The sequence below is a fragment of the Hyposmocoma kahamanoa genome, unplaced genomic scaffold (assembly GCF_003589595.1).
Source record: "Hyposmocoma kahamanoa isolate Upper Pololo Valley unplaced genomic scaffold, ASM358959v1 114, whole genome shotgun sequence".
Taxonomy (NCBI): domain Eukaryota; kingdom Metazoa; phylum Arthropoda; class Insecta; order Lepidoptera; family Cosmopterigidae; genus Hyposmocoma; species Hyposmocoma kahamanoa.
This window is the reverse complement of record NW_020653383.1, coordinates 2,958,809-2,975,559: the sequence shown is the minus strand read 5'-3', so window position 1 is coordinate 2,975,559 and position 16,751 is coordinate 2,958,809. Positions and strand designations below refer to the sequence as shown.

The window sequence follows — 16,751 nt, the reverse complement described above, 5'->3', positions numbered from 1 at the left end:
TACTTATAACGATATAATTAAAGTTTTGTTGTCCACATTAACTAAGTACCTAGGTAATCAATTTTTATTCTCGTTATCGAAAATGTGTATGGCGCTATCACACGGGCATTTTAATATTCATTTATACTGAATAAACTGAATTGTAATTTTCATTGCTACCTATACGAGAAAGGTAATAAATGTGTAGTAGAAGTACCTATACGACGTCATGTAAGTAAGTGGTTTTAATGCCATTTTAAGTACACACATTATTAGTAGTAGTTAGACTTCTAAATAAATACTCCATAGTTTTTGTGATCGCGTGCATGTAATATCGATCGAGGCTACTTGTTGGGTCTGTTCTTAAATAATAAATTAACTGTACGCTTTACTGGGCTGCATCGTCTAGGTACTACCCACATACTAGGTTTACAGTTATGTAGATATCGTTGTTATTTAATGAAGATTAAGTACTAGCAACATGTACCTACAACCGTTGTATTATTTATGTATATTCGATGGAGACATGCGGAATGAAAACAGATATTGCGATTAAATAACTTTATTGACAACAAAACATAGGGTCCATCTGTGTAGGAAGGTTCGTACTTAAATGCTACTCACTCCGTTCATGCCATAGCTCAATACCACGCCTAACTAACACACTCTTTGACTTAAATCTTTCGTAACTTCGTTTCGCGTGTATCGCTGCTTTGTGTATACCTGTACATTGCCATTATTGCTTACTTGTACATTCTCGCGCCCTACTACGTGCATTAAATCGGCGTAATATATCATCAAATGAACAGTACATATCAAGTTATGTATATGAAAATATTGCACTCGCTTAAAATTAGGGAGTTACAGCTTACTTTGGAATCACCTACCTCTGTGTCGAGGTCACACTCAACGATTACATGCCAGAGGCGGTGAACCTACGGTTTTCTAATTGCTAATGATAGTAAATATATTGGAATTGCTTCGACTCGACATAACATTTTTAGTTCAACGAGCACTCTACAAGCACTAATTAATCGTTTATGTATATAAGTATCGATACACGATTGTTATAATTACATGAAAGTACCTAAGTACGAGAGAAGTCCTCGTGGGAATTACTACTGAGCTACACTTGTGCCATTATGGGAGCTCTGAGTAGGTACATCTCTGGAGTAAATTTGTGCTGAGAATATAAGTAGGTACCTACTTACCCCCCAGTCCGTTGTGTAGACAATCACGTACATTTACAGAATTGCTAACTGGAATACACATACTTGAACGCTAATAGGTAAATAATATAGTATTATGTAATGTGTATTAATGGATAACTTTATTATTTAAATGTCTAATATACACATCAACAACTACATGGATATTGTAAGTATAGTTACCTATTATATCACAATCGCAAACAATTTGCGCGTGTGACGTCGACCGGTACAGCGGCAACGGCACGTCTCTACGACACAATCAGCTGCTATTTTGCACTACACACTTTTATTCATAAATCCCTTGCGCTATAGGTACTTTTACTTTCATTAGAAGCCATTCAATATTCTCAAGAACCTCTAAGCATTAAATACATACTTATATAACTAGTTTATGTCTTTGAGTAAATAGCTAAGTGTTATTGGTACTCGTACAGAATGCTAGCGTTCAAGAAACGCGCGATTGCGCTACACTTACGATTTATAGATGATTACATCGATGCAAACGCGCGACTGCGTCGATACAAACGCGCAGCTGCATCGGTACAAACGCGCGACTGCATCGATACAACCGCGCGATAGCACCTACACAAACGCGATTGCATTGACGCAATCGCGTTTATATAGATGTTATGAATCACAAGTGTAGTGATGCAATGGCGCGTTTGCATCGCTGCTTAAAGTCGCGCGTGTGTAACCGCTTTTAGATCATTCTATACCATAGACATGTTTAAAGAAACCCTAAAAAAAGGTTAACTTATGATAACAACGTCCAAATGAACCAATGGTCCATGTGACGTTTAATCGAAACAGAAATTCATTCTTTTTTCAAATTAAACGTTCTGATATTATGTTATTATTGTAGGTAATTCAGCCATATCGCCTTGTTTAGCGTTCCTTTGAATATGTCCACGAGACGAGTATATATTTAGCAATGTACCTACATAAAAGGTTTTTACATACACATTTGTTTTATAACATGATTATCTTAAGTATAAGATGATAATAATTTTGCTTTTGCCTACGTATTTTATTGGTGGTTGCTCGTCCATAATTTTTACATTAATGTTTATCGAATGTTATTATCATTATTTATTTACATTATTACTCGTGTCGTTCATTGATTTTCTTGCTCTAGGCCCCGTGCACGCAACGCGCGCCCGACACTACTGACGGATATGTTACAATACGTATCTAACGCGCATAACACTACCAGATCACTTCCTCTTCAAGTTTAATATACCTAGTTTTTTCAACAATGAATAATAGTTCTTTACATTTTAATTAATAGTAATTACCTAAACTCTTTCAAATTATGTAAAACTTAACCGGTACCAAATATACTGGTCTCATTTCTTAACTTTCCATTCTAAGGTTATAAGTACCGTAGGTATATTAATATTAATATCATCAATATTGCAATTTGCATCCTTAACATCGTAATGTAGAGAATACATGTGTTATAGCGTGGTCCATAACGTATTTGATGTGCTTGAAGTCTGTTTCACCAGGCTCTCTTCAATTAGTACCTGTAATAAAACATAACTTAGTTAAGTACAACTTAGTTAAGTGCCATTTAGCATATCAATAGCGATCATTGACCCCTTCCTACCAGTGTATCCGGTATTTATGGGATCGATATACTCTCCAATGTTTCCAGTAACATGCGCAAGTGTTATCGTTAGCATATAGTGGTAGAAGTCACTTTGATGTATGATTGATGACCTTAGGGGTTGTAAACTTTGAAATAGTTTGATAGTAATGAAACATAACAACTTGTTAACGCGTACACGGTGATGACATCTACCGGAAAGTATTCACTACATCGATGAATGAACGGCGCAGTCGTTCAACGTTTTTTTTTATAACGATTTTGAAGTTTCAAATGTATCGAGTCACTCACACGGCAGACTCCTACTGCTTTCAGACGTTTTCCTTAACAATATACGAATATGTTTACCAGATATAATAAAGCCAATCATTTCGCCCCGTGTTGCATAGAAGCTTACTATAGGCAGGAGACGAGTAGAGAAAGGGGAAGATAAGAGGTTGACCACAGCGACACATACACACACTAACACAATTAAATAGTTCACCTTTTTTTAAAGAATATATTATAATAAAAAGCGTATAGTTTTAGTACAAATTTTATATACGTAATATTAAATACCAAGCAAAACTGACTTTCAGAGTCCTATTTGAGTCACCAAATCTAAAATGGTATATCTCTGGCAAAATGTAACAAACCAGATTAATACCAAAATGAATTAACAAAACAACATCAACATTGAAACGTAAATATTTCCGAAATTCGACCGATAAAATTTGCCTTTTAGACATTGACTTACAAATAAAAGGACGACGAGTCTAATACAAAAACCACGAAAAAAATGTCCCAAGTCAACCTATTCGAAATTTAAATTGTAATGTCATCGCAGTATCGCGCTGTCAGTCGAACAAATGATGACTAAAGCGGAGTTTGGCGCTCTATATACGATTTTAGCGCCTTACAAGTGCGGACACTTTTTAGCGCGGACCCGACGTCCATAGAATTGTAAGTCAATGCTTTTAGAGGACCGATATTCGAGAGATGGAAAAATTGTGACAGACTTACAGGTGATCGGTCGTTGGCGAATTGTGACTTCGGATGAAAGTTGGCTCTACGGCCGCATTTTTTTTATTTATTACTTACAAAAGCATTAAACATATTGACATGGTAAATGGCACAAACTATCGATAAACTATTATTATGCCATAGGAAGCACCTGTAAAACACTTTCATATTCAATATGATAGTTTCATAATAAAGTAAGTAGGTTAAGAATAATGTACACAGCATTCGTAGACTAACCGTCTGATGCCGCTTAGTCGGAGTCAGAGTCGGAGGAGGGCGGTTGCGGTGCCACTGGTGCGGGTGCAGGAGCGGGCGTCTCGCGCGCCTGAACAGCCACTGCGTACGCCGGCGCCGATTGTCCTGACGTCCGTTCGATGCCCACTCTGCATAAATCGTCAACCCAATTTTATTGTACGTCCTAACATATAATGGCTAACTGTTTACTAGCAGTAGTAGTAGTAGTAGCCTTACTAGGCTGCTAACAGATGAACTGCATGTTTGCAGTTAATACGTGAAATCGTAATCAACTTCATACAGCCGAGACCTCGACTACATGAAGTTGATAACGACTTCCGCATTAAGTACATACAGCCGAGATCGTTGTCAAGAAGTTATCAACTTCATGCAGTCGTGGTCTCGGCTGCATGAAGTTGATTATAACTTCACGTATTATCTACAAACATGCAGTCAATCTGTTAGCAACCTAAAATAGACGCAGTGGCGGATTTGCAGTCTTAGTCTCCCTAGGCCCCAGGCCATGTAGTCAGTACCAACATACGATCAGTAGTTTTTGAGTTTATCGCGATCAGATGTAGTGATTATACATTACATTTTAGATATGAAACATCTATATTTTATACATAAAATGTACGAAAGTGATTTAGGAAGATTCTTGTTATACGATGCGGTGCAGTGCGGCCCGCCATAATGTGCGTGAGCCTTTAGAATATTTAGGTACTTTGAGTTATGTCTTGTTATCATCAGTGAATTTTTCGTCACGATAGACCGCCCCTAATATCTGGCCGCCCTGGGCGCGGGCACATCGGGCTTTAATGCAAATCCGCCACTGGATAGATGATCAATAATAAATACTCACATATACTCGTGCCGCGCAAGGTAACGCACGTACTTCTCGGGAGGGTCGTTGTCATGGTTCTGCAGCGAGACGGAACGTACCGTCATGTGGCTGACCTGCGTGGCGGGCATGGTGAACTCCACATATGCGTAGCGCGCCAATTCCGCCGGTATCTGGTCATATGACGTTAACGCCATACGGCTCACCAGATTGTGCGTCGTATACGCGCCTGCCGTACACACAATCAGTTAAAGTAAGTTGGTACGTAACTGAAATTAGTTAGCCCTAGTAGTTGCGACGACGGTACCTTGTCCTTCTTTCGGCAGACGCGGCATGCGCCACACGATAGCGCGGTGTTGATGCTCGTACTTAGCCTGGCCCGAGGTCACCTCGATCAGTGACTCCTGCAGTGTGTCCACTGCGCCCAAGAACCGTTCGATGCCTTTGATCTTCCCCGTGCGCCTACAACAGAGTACCAGATTGTATGTTTCAGTAAATCCATTGTATTTTAGGGATTTCTTCGAGTATTGTGTCTATTTCTATTTGCATATACAGAATCAGCAAACCATGATGTGCGAGTTTTATATACATACCTATACACGTATTTGTTATGCGTACCTGTGCGCGGACTTAACGGAGCCGTATCGGAAGTGTTTTTCGACGCGGAAAAGGTAGATCCAGCTCTCGGGGATGGGAAAACGGATGGCGACGTCCTCGCAAGGTACCTGCCCCAGCTTGCGAGACGCGAAACCCGGCACTAGCACGTCCGCGCGCAGCTCGACCTATGGCGATGCTCCAATCAATATAGTTGATCGATGAAAATTCAGCCATAACTTTATTAGGGTAAGTTATATGGCATCACAAGTAATTAATAGATTCAGGCGTTACTTTTCAGAAGTCCATATTAATAAAAATGGAAGTAAATTAATTTGCTACGCCGCCAACCCAGTGAAGGTGACACTCGGCCGAATGTCGAGCAGTTAACAGCCCCTGAGGATGCCTCGTGGAGAGGCGAAACACGTGTCGGGTATATTTTTGGTGATGGTTTGTGATATTTTTGGTGATAGTTGCGCTTGTGTTATTTATTTTATTAATTTTATGCGGAGGGAGGGTGGTATAATTAACTGCATGAAAAAATATTCAACACAAGCGCAGCTATTTTGCACGATTTAACCTTCATTGGGTTCGCGGAGTAGCAAATTAATTTACTTCCATTTTTATTAATATGGGATCATAATAAGATAATAATATATTGCGTTATTAGATAATAATATATTAATTCAGCAATGGATAAATAACAAAAGAATGGCGAACCTTGTTTCCGGTGACGCACCAGCAGGCCTTAAGTTGTAGCGGCAATTCGCGATTCTTGGGCGGACGCACGCGGAATCGCATTAGCTCTATGTAACACGCGTCTGGCGGTTTGAATCTGTGATATCACAGACAGCATGCTACATTATATCATCTAAGAACAAGTATTACAAGTCTACGCTAATATAATTTAAAAAATACGAAATAAACGAACATCAAACTAAAACGCAACCTAACTCACTTGATTATTTTTGTAGCGGTAAACTCCTCGGGCTGAACGCACGCATGGAACTCAGTGTCTTCGACCCGGATCCACTCTTCGGTGACCACGGGGATGATGTCGTGTCGCCCCACCACTTCCTTGCCCTGCCGTCGCAGGTCGTTCACGCCTAACTCCACGTCCGGCATGCCTGCCGTACACGGGATCCAAATTAAACCATTCACTAAATGGCTTTTAAACGAGTAAATATGGTAGTATAAAGACTTATTTACCGCTGAGGAAGCCTAGGAAGAAGAGGCGTACGCGTGCGATCTGCTTGAGTACACAACCCTCAGCGTCTTGTTCTACGTACAGCTCGTCCACCGCTGTGATCTGCACCTGCACACGCACAGTAAAGCTACTCAGAGCTATACTACGCCGTAACGTAGCACGCAGCTACGACGCTGTCTACGTCCCTAATTAAATCGCACCACACCATCGCGCAGTAAAGCAAGATATAAGTGTAACGAGGCACTATATTTTGTTACGTAAACGTAAACAACACATTTTTTTAATAAATCCTCAAATATTCCGTAAATAGGAATTCGCAACAAAACATGAATTACGTGTTTAGGAAAACAAGTAATGCCATCCTATCACGGTTTTAAGTCACAAGCAAAATAAATAATTATAAAAGTAAAATTATCTCGTCAATCAATACTGTCATTAAAAGACAAAGTCAACTTTTGGGAAACGCAAATTCAGAAATTAAGTTAAATTTGAAAAAGCAAAATTTTCATTTAGTGATGGTTTAAAATGTAAACTTAATAATTATTTAATAAGATATGACGCAAAAATGCAATCTCCATTAATTAAGGGTGAATAGTTTAAGAATACATTAAACAAATTTATATTACATTAATTTAATTCATTCATTATTTATTGTCCTAGATCTAGTGTGTGGTATTCGGTTGCCTACATACAGTTATTGTTAACCTCAAATCGTAAATCGGAACTTTATATGCTGTATGCAGGCCTCTTTGGTTGCATGACACATTTGAGATTTGAAACATGTTACAGTACTATTATTATTTTGGCCTACTGAGAATGACAATGACACAATGCAAATTATTTAATTTTGAGTAATGAGCAATTAACATTCTGAAAATTGTGATAACAGCAATTTCTTACTTAACGAAGATTTTTGAATGCGGTTTTCAACTAAAATAAAAGGGAACCTACAAAGTTGTACAAGTATCATACAAATTTTCGTTTAGTACGTCTATTCCTCATAAGCTTTTCATGTAAATTAACTTGCAATATCGTCACAAAGGATTCATAGAAACTAATTACGCCATGAAATTTAATTTAAATTCGATAACTTATCCACTAACCAACGTTGATCTGGCTCGGCAATCTCGTATTATATTAGTCTTAACGCAAAACGACACTATCCAAAAAATGACGATATTCTTCACGGATTTACTAGTAAATTGTTTCACAACTCAGCGATCTCTGTCACTACCAAAAAATGTCAGTATCGCGCTGTCTCCTGTGCCACATTCCCCCTTAGGCATTATTTTTTTTCCATCCCTAAGCATTCCCCATAAAAAGTGTAACGTCATTACGTCATGTAGCAAATTCTAGGCAAACAACGTACACTGGGGCTTCTGCAATATACAATTCGCACTCTCAAATCCAAGATGACGTTAAAAATAAAAAAATAAAAAAGTTTTTGTATAGTAATTAGTGACGTTATCATTCTAAGTGTGCCATTATGTAGGCCGTAGTATCAAATAAAATATATATTAATGTGAATTAATTCTGTTTACCGCGTTGGAGCACTTTGTTCGTAAATTGTTATTTCCATTATAAGGTTCACTCCGATCATTGACTTACAAATAAATGGACGACGGGTCTAATACAAAAACCACGAAAAAAATGTCCCAAGTCAACCTATTTAAACGTAGTGACATGTAAAGGAATATGAAAAAGCTAAAACCTTGAATTTAAATTGTAATGTCATCGCAGTACTGCCTAATTTTGCTTGCTTCGCTGTCAGTCGAACAAACGAAGACTAAAGCGTGAATGACGCTCTTTATATGATTTTAACGCCCTATAAGTTCGGACACTTTTTACCGCGGACTCGACGTCCATATAATTGTAAGTCAATGACTCCGATACATTCTATTAATGTATTTGTTTCGAGTAGACTTTAGTAGATGAATCTATTTCTTGATAAGTTCAATACAATACGTATAAATATGAATGTAAGTACCTCTTCCATCTTGTATGTGAGAGCACGGTCACGGTGCGCAGGTAGGCGGAATAGCGCCTCCTCGATGCAAGTAGAGAATTGCTTGACGTCCTCGTAAACTAGCGAACCAAGTTTGAACAGCTGCGACACCTGAGGTGCGTGCTCCACTGGCAGGCCCAGCTTGCGCAGGTCGCTTCCGAACTCCTTCACGCCCTGGTAGTCGCCTTGGATGGCATATGCCGCGAATTGTGAAAGCTTGTTCGTGATGCGCTCTGCCTTCGTTACCTGTCCAGGCCTGCTCAAGCACATCGCAGTTTATTACTTGTTTATCCCTTAATATAAACCAACACAAATAAATTAAACTTGTTAAAAATTAAATTGATTACCTGACCCCGGGCCTCTCTTTGTAAAAGATATACTGTAGTTTTACAGTGAAGATCTTGCCGAATTGGTCGAACTGTTGCGCGCCCACCTCGGACACGGAGTAGCACGCTTGCAACGGCAGCTCCTGGAACGGCTCCTTGTCCGTCGCAGAGTTAAGCAGCTGCACTACCGGGTTGTCGCCCTGGTACACCACGCGCACAAAGATCTTCTTCCAGAACCTGATGCACGCCACGTTGCAATTACGCCCCATGTCCAATTCGTGTCAGCAATACATTTATTTTATAAAGCAATCCGATCACTACCTCTGTCCAGTGATCTTCTTCTTGTTGGGCTGTCGCAGATGCATCTCCCAGCCAGGGCCCGAGTACTTGGTTCTCGGAAAGTCCTCGAGCGGCTGTGAGACGTCTTCATCGAAAAGAGGCGTCGGCGGCGTTTCGCCACCGCTGCCCGCCGATGTGCGCCGTGGGGCATCTGTTACCGATCAACGAAAAGATTGATTTAGTCTGATTCATGTTATTTAGTAACTGATAGGTAAACTATGTTTTCCAGCACTACCTTGTTGTGGTTCGAATCGCGGCGGCCCGTCTGGCGCTCCGGTCGTGTCGAAGGGGTTAAGGCGTGGTGACTCAGGCAACGCCTGTGGTCGCGGGGGCGGTGCCAGTGCCGGCACAGTGGCCTCCTCGCCGCCACTCTCTTTGGGCCTGTATATTTACAAGCAACATTTTATCGTAAATGAATTACGCTTACATCTTCCTTCAAATATTTGTAAAATTGGAAAAACACTGAAATGAATAATATATTTATTTAATGTAGCATAGGCTCACTTGATGAAAACCGAGAAGGAGTCTTCGCCGTCATTGGAATCGTGCGAGCCCTGACTGCGCAAACGCGGCGTGGCAGCTGGCGGCGGCGGTGCTCCCATGCTAAGAAACGGGTCGAACGCTTCAGACTCGAATCCCGCATCGTCTTCAACGCCAAATACTCCCGCACCTTCCTTAGGTCCTCCTTCATCACCCCACGCTCCTGAAAAAAAATTGATACAAATGAATTGTAGAAATTTATTTTCATAATATTATTACTTATTCATTTTTAAGAACTAACCTGTGTTCATGTGATTGCTAGTGGTAGAGTCGAACTTTGCGGAGAAAGCATCAAACATATCTTGTGATTCAGGAAACGTGTCCTGCACCATAGGCTCGTGCGCCTCGCCCCACGCCGCTGCTGGTTCCGCGCCCGCTGTTGGTACTGTCGAAAATGTGTCCGTTTCGCCCGTATTGAATATGTTGCCCTGATGATCTTGTAACTCAACATCAGTTGTTGTCCCAGTGAAATTTTCATTCTTCTTAGTCACAGTTTCACTACAAGGTGTCATAAAAGTGTCCTCCGTTGCGAAAATATTAGTCGTCGAATGTATTTCTGATATTTTAGTATCTCCATATGACTCGAATGGGTTGATTTCCGCTTCAGTGGGTTTCGTAACTCGAAAAGATTCTTCATCAGTACTGACCGCAAAGGGAGAAGTTTCCGCCGACATATTGACATCACCAACCGTCGGCTCAGAGCAGTCCATTGGTGCAACGGCCTCCTGCGGCGGGTTGGGGGCAACGATTGGTTCGGTTTTCGATTCAATAGGAGATGCAAATGATAGTACATTTGAATCAATTTTATTAGGAGTTGTTAAGGGCGCCACCGTACTTGTAGTTTCGGGCGCTACTTCAGGTATGTCATCGCTCAAAAAGTCGATCTGCTTCTCTTCCTCCTTTTTTGGTGCTGAATAAAGACTGAGTATGGCCTCCTTGGTAGGTTTGATTACCGGTGGAGCCGGTGCGTCAAATAAATTGATGTCATCTTGCTGAGAAGCTTTAACAGGGGCGGGCACTGGGGGTGGTACAGGCCGCGGCGGAGGGCGCACTGCGACAGGCGGGGCAGCTGGGCGCGCTGGCGGTGGACGCACAGGCTTGTTACGATTTATGTCAAATGAGTCATTCGCTGTCTGCAATTGGGGAGCTGGTACAGATGCGGGCGTCGGTGCCGGGACCGCAGCTGGCGCTGTATCTTCAGGCAAATCGATATCTGGTTCCGGTGTCAGGCTAGGCGAATGGATATCACGTGCAGACACGGGGCTTGGCGTACGCGTCGGTGGAATGCGGTCGAGAAGATGCGTGCTTGTAAACTCCATCTGGCCTGTGACACTTAGAATTAAATTTTGAGTCTCCGGCGGCAATGGATGCGCAGGAGGCGGCGGCCGCGTGGCGCCATCCAACTCAAGTGCGGTAGGTTTGACTGGCGGAGTCATGCCAAAGATGTCAGTGGCAGATACGGATGGCGGCTCAGCGGTTGTTTCTATCGTGTCGAATTGGCGCGCGCCTCCTCCGGGTGGGTCAGGTCCACCGAAAATATTTACGGGCACTGTATCACCCGCAACAGGTTCGAAGCCGCCACCAAAATCTGAAAACGGATTACTAGCGGCAAAAGGATTATCACCCGTGAACGATGTTGTTTCCGTGTCTGCCATCATGAAAGGATTTAAGACGTCCGCCGCAACTGGCGCCGCAGGCTCGTTCATACTCAAGAACGGATTGAACGCCATTTCGTTTTTTTCGTTTTTCTTCTTAGTTCAAAAACTCCGATTCTAGCAGTTTTAACTCTGTTCGACCCGGGTTTAGGTCACTGGCGAATGAAGTGTCAAAAGGGTCTATATCTTCCTGAGGTATTCGAGCGGCGTCAGATGGCTCAGGAGTAAGAGCCTTTATTTGAAAAATGTCGTCTGAGGGGTCTAGTAAGTCTGGTTTACCAGTTGAATCTAATATGGCGTCAGGTTCTTCACAAGAAAATTCTTTTGCAATAAGTTTTAATTCAGTTTTACTAGGTGCTATATTATCTGTCGCAAACGAAGTGTCGAAAGGATCAACTTCCTGTTCCAGGTCAGCTTCGGGTGGAGCCGACGGTGTTAAGACTTTAGTTTGAATTTCTTCTGGCGCGCTTTGGAGAAGGTCACTTGCTTTTAAATTAACTTTACCGGGGTTTGGATACTCTGAGTGTCTGCGTTTAACTTGATAACCAATTTTTGGTGCTAAATCCTCATCAGAACGCGTTCGCGTAAGCGATTCCGATACTATGTCTGCAGCCTCTGCTTCTTCGTTTAGATCTTCGGTAATGGAAAGTTCCCGAGTATAATATGGCGTGACAGGCTTGGATGGCTTTGGTTTTACTTCAAGATCAACCGCTGCGTCATCTTCAACGTTGAACACAACACTTTTGCTTACGACCAGATTCTCCGGCCGCGATGCTCGTCGCTCAGATACCTTCGGTTCTTCGGCACGCGGGTCAAAATCTGGATCGCTTGGCACCCGATATATCGGAGCAGGAGAAGCTCCAATGAGTTCTTGTTCAAGAAGTTTTAACTCTACTTTACCTGGCGCGACGATTTTGTCAACTATAGTTGTGTCGAAAGGATCAATTTCACTATTATTTATGTCTACTGGGTCCAGGGGAGAATCACCCAGTTGCGTTAAATCGGTTGTACTCCCTCCTAGTAAATCACGATCAATGGAGTTCTCTGTTTTTTTTTCAATTATGTCATCGGAAGTAATAGATTCTCTTAGCCCCGAGGGGTTAGTTAAATGGATACGAACAGACGATTTGCGTCTGTTATTCAATATTATTTGATTTTCTTCCGCACGAGGATCAAAGTCGTCGTCTTCTTCCAAAATCACAGCTTCCCTTTGACCTTGTTCCGATTGCGTCAATGGGACAACAGCGTCTGCGAAGCTGGTATCAAACGGGTCGTCTTGATCAAGATAAGGATCTAAGACGTCAATTTGATCTTCAACAATACATTCCGCGAATACTGATTCGTTTTTATCGGCCTCGAAAGCGGACCATGACTCCTGCAGTACGGGTTCAAGTTTAATAGCGCTTTCCTCTAATTTAATTACTTCTGCACTAGCTTCAAGTGATTCCGCAGCAAGTAACGTAAACTCGTCAAATTCTTCTTCTTCTGTATTTTCTGGCTGCTCAGAATTCACCTGTTCAAAAGAGCTTAAATCTACGTCACTGTCCTTTTTGTTTTGTTGAATTAAAGAAGTATGAAGAGAGACACTTAGATCTATAGGCGACGAAATGGGAATATCAGGGTCAATATCCAATATACTCTTCTCAACAGGCTCAATGACAGTTGTAAGAACAGTAGGAATTTCTTTGTTGGTATCCTCAAGTAGCAAATCTCCTGGTATGACCCGTTTTGACCTTTTTGTTGTAGTAACAGTTACATTATCTATTCTCCCGGTGAGAACTTCAACAGCAATTCCAATGTCTAAAGCCTTCTTCCCTTTAGTAGATTTTGCTTCTTGGCCTTTAATCAAAGCATCGACGTGTGATGTATCAAATATATCGTCGTCTTGGAATTCGGTTGGGGAGTCAGGTACGTAAGCGAGCTTAACTTCCCCACGCTCGACTGCCTCAACGTAAGAAGTGTCGAAGATATCGTCCTGTTCCTCTTCCGATTCGTCGTCGGTAACGCCGTACTCACTGCGCTCGTCGTCGGCGTCACCAGCGTTGGCAGCGGCGGCCTGTGCAAGCTGCGGGAAATCTGCTTCAGTAACCTCAACGTACGCAGGCTGCGGTTCTGGCTTGTGTGCCGGTTCGACTTCTTTCACTCCCGCTGGAATGCGTTGGAAGAAGGAAGTGGACTTGATACGATCTAGATCGCCTTGAGTTTTCTTGAGTACGGTATCAACTCCAGTCGTCAGATCTTTGAACTTGGACCATTCCTCATTTTCCTTGACTGAACCCTCTCCAACTTCCTCCTGCTTTTGATGTTCTCGTCGGTATTTCTCAAGTTCCTCCTCTGTAAAAAGCTCCTCTTCCTTTCGCTTTGACTTTTTTCCTTTTTTCTTCTTTTTAAGGCCCTTGGGTAGCTTTAGCATTATACGTGCTTATCGATATTTCCTTGTGTTGCTGTAACAAAGAAAATGTGCAACATTTATACTAGCTCGAAATAAGTTATTAATTTAATAGTATGATTGTAGATAATGCCTGACGTGATCTACACTACACGTTTGCCTGCGCGTAGATGGTTACAAGCCAACACTTACATGCAATGGACCTAACTTTGACAAAATGTGAACAGATTATCTCAAATAAAATGTACAATTATACGACAAACAACAAGAACCAAACACGAAATATTTCGTTACGCGACAAAAAGTGTCAAAAACTCTGCCAGTTTTAGCTTAGTAAACAACTTTACACATAGGTATTGGTATAAATAGGCACACAAACATACCCCATATACCTCAATCCGTTTGAAATGCATTGCTACAGTAATAAGGAGCACGAAACGAGATGTTAGAGCACTGCACTATCTGTTTCTATCGATCGTACGGAAATTTAGTTTCATACTTTATAAGTATAGGTACGCAACTTACAAGTATCCTCTAAGTAGGATCTACGACGACGTCGACCACAGATATGAAAACAGTACAAAAATCAAGCCACAAAAGAAGAAAGATTGCCGGATTGGCGGATCCTTACTCCCTCTATCATTAAAGTAAAATCATGTGGGTGTGAATTTTATCGATTTTAAATTTTGAATTTTGTTGTACATAGTCATGTATAGGTATTTGTACGTTATTTTCAATGCACATGAAGAACAGAGCTTTTCAAAAGGGTACATATGGCACTGTAGAAAGTATCGATCAGTGCGAACGAAGGTGGTGATGGAAGCGGCGCAACCGGGCGAGTGATGGATGGGTGACGGCGAGTGGCCGATAGCTACAACACCGAGCGGGTAGCACCGCTACTTACTGCTAGTCATACACTAGGCGCTACGGGCTAGGGGCGCTGTACCTTCATCGCAACTCGCGAGATTCGCGGGCCTTGGCGCGGACGGGGCGGAGCCTGGGCGCTCGGCGCTAGCGGATGACGGACTGACGGCACGATAGACGGAGCAGCCGCGCATCGACCCGCGCAGTTCGGCACCGGCGCGCGCATTCTTCCTCTGCCAGCGCTCGACGTCAGCAGATTGACCCACCTTACATAACCCTCATTGTACTGCCCGACCACTCACCACTATGCTTCTCCTGCTTTTGCCACCCTCTTCCCTTCTTTTCTCTCAACTCCACTACTAAGGCGAATTTAAGTTCAAAATAAACTTTAGGCTTTCGTATGTAATAATATTTTAAACTAGACGCCATCAAATTTTCTGCTAGTTGCAGGATATATATATATAATAATCTCCAGGCCGGAAGAAATATTTGTATGGCCTATGTTTCTTTCTCTCGTGAGTTTGGGTGTAATTTGTGGGTGCCTGTGTGATGACACCCGTGATACAAGGTTTCCCTAGTGCGGGGCTATGAGTGTGTTGTTATTATTATTATTGCTCTTAAAAAGCGGGAAAAAAATAATATTAATAAATAATAAGATAAAAGAAAAATAAATTAATGAATAAAATTCCTATAATAGCGTAATATATGTATAGCTTGGCACTTAGGCATATGTAAATATTGTTACACGGAGATCTTTGGACGCCTTTTAGTCTAGCCTGGACCATATTACCATTACTTTCTTTCATAAAGTCACCGACTTTAGTATAATCTTCTACTAGGCATACCTACACAGTGTTTTCTTAATGGGACAGTTTGGGGAAATCCGAAACAATAGAAGATACAAGGATACTGTCTTAGGAACCATTAAGCCTTTTTTTATGAAAACAATTTTGACATAGTCAAATTTTAGGTCAAGCATGAGTTCTCCATAAAAATAAATAAAATTGATCTATATTTTTTTGTACTGATCGACTCAGTTTTATGTCAGGATCATTTTATTGTATGGGACGAAAAAATCGGGACAGCAGAAGTTGATTAAATTTCTAAAGAGTGAGATGGCAAAACTTTCTATTTATTTAAATTTCTTATCAAGTGGGTTAATATGGATGCATTACTTTAAGAATAGGTAAAAGCCAATGTGTGAATATGAAGGAAATGTGATGCGAAATCAGGCCGCAAAATTTGTATACACAATCTATCTTTTGCATTTCAGTTACTTTGTGCGTTAAGATATGAGTTTGAGAAAGTAAGACGACGATGGTAACCTTATTCAGATGCTGCAGCCAGGTCGGTCTGCCAATTATCCAACTCCTCAACTACTTACACTAGAACTTCAGAGTTTGGGCTCATTAAAATAAGGTCTCGATAAGTTATTAACAGGTAGGTAGGAGGTTTTTTAAATTTTATTTTAATATGTTACTTACTTCCTTCTTATTAGCATGCAGTGACGACGCGTGAAAATAGTCGTTTGTAGAGCCGGTCCAAAACGAAACAAACACCTACCTTAGCAAAAACTTCTTGTGCCGTTAAAAAGGCGCCTTGCGATACTTAAGTAAAAGACTTATTAGCACTCAATATACTGTACCTTTCCTGTCACTGACTAAGTTATTCTACACTTAAATTGAGTACTACACACATCAAAAGTGTCCAGGGATCAAGTACGTTTAAGAATATTGCTGCAATTAGGGTTAATTATATTAACTTTTTGTATCGCTATTGATACTTTTTAGTGAGTTTTAACATTTAAATAAGGAATATTGCTTAAAATTCGATAATAAGAAGAAAATCGACTGTCAATGTGGTTTTGTATAAAAATGAGTTATAGTGTTTTGACAAAATCATTACAATATCTGCATCGGAACCGAAACAATTTACATTATTATGGAGAGACGACAT

The 16,751-nt window shown here is 41.2% G+C and overlaps 1 protein-coding gene across 1 annotated transcript; it reads right to left on the bottom strand.

Annotated features, from left to right (window-relative positions):
- Positions 1-1,873: 1,873 nt before the first annotated feature.
- On the bottom strand, positions 1,874-14,944 carry LOC113239625 (protein stoned-B-like). The gene is made up of 16 exons (XM_026476685.1): positions 14,836-14,944; positions 11,668-13,986; positions 10,129-11,594; positions 9,852-10,050; positions 9,583-9,728; positions 9,330-9,498; positions 9,030-9,245; positions 8,665-8,938; positions 6,680-6,785; positions 6,429-6,597; positions 6,191-6,305; positions 5,495-5,658; positions 5,184-5,338; positions 4,898-5,105; positions 4,039-4,184; positions 1,874-2,716 (listed from the first exon to the last, which is right to left on the bottom strand). Exons 2-15 carry the CDS (start codon positions 13,953-13,955, stop codon positions 4,052-4,054), a joined length of 5,808 nt encoding a protein of 1,935 aa, XP_026332470.1. The 5' UTR covers positions 13,956-13,986; positions 14,836-14,944; the 3' UTR covers positions 1,874-2,716; positions 4,039-4,051.
- Between the last annotated feature and the right edge of the window lie 1,807 nt (positions 14,945-16,751).

Bases quoted from the DNA above. Each gene is read 5' to 3' on its own strand.
- LOC113239625 (XM_026476685.1), bottom strand. From the start codon at position 13,955: ATGCTAAAGCTACCCAAGGGCCTTAAAAAGAAGAAAAAAGGAAAAAAG. The intron at 9,729-9,851 runs GTGAGCCTATGC...GTAAATATACAG, and splicing joins TCCTTCTCGGTTTTCATCAA to GCCCAAAGAGAGTGGCGGCG. The intron at 9,499-9,582 runs GTAGTGCTGGAA...GATCGGTAACAG, and splicing joins GCGATTCGAACCACAACAAG to ATGCCCCACGGCGCACATCG.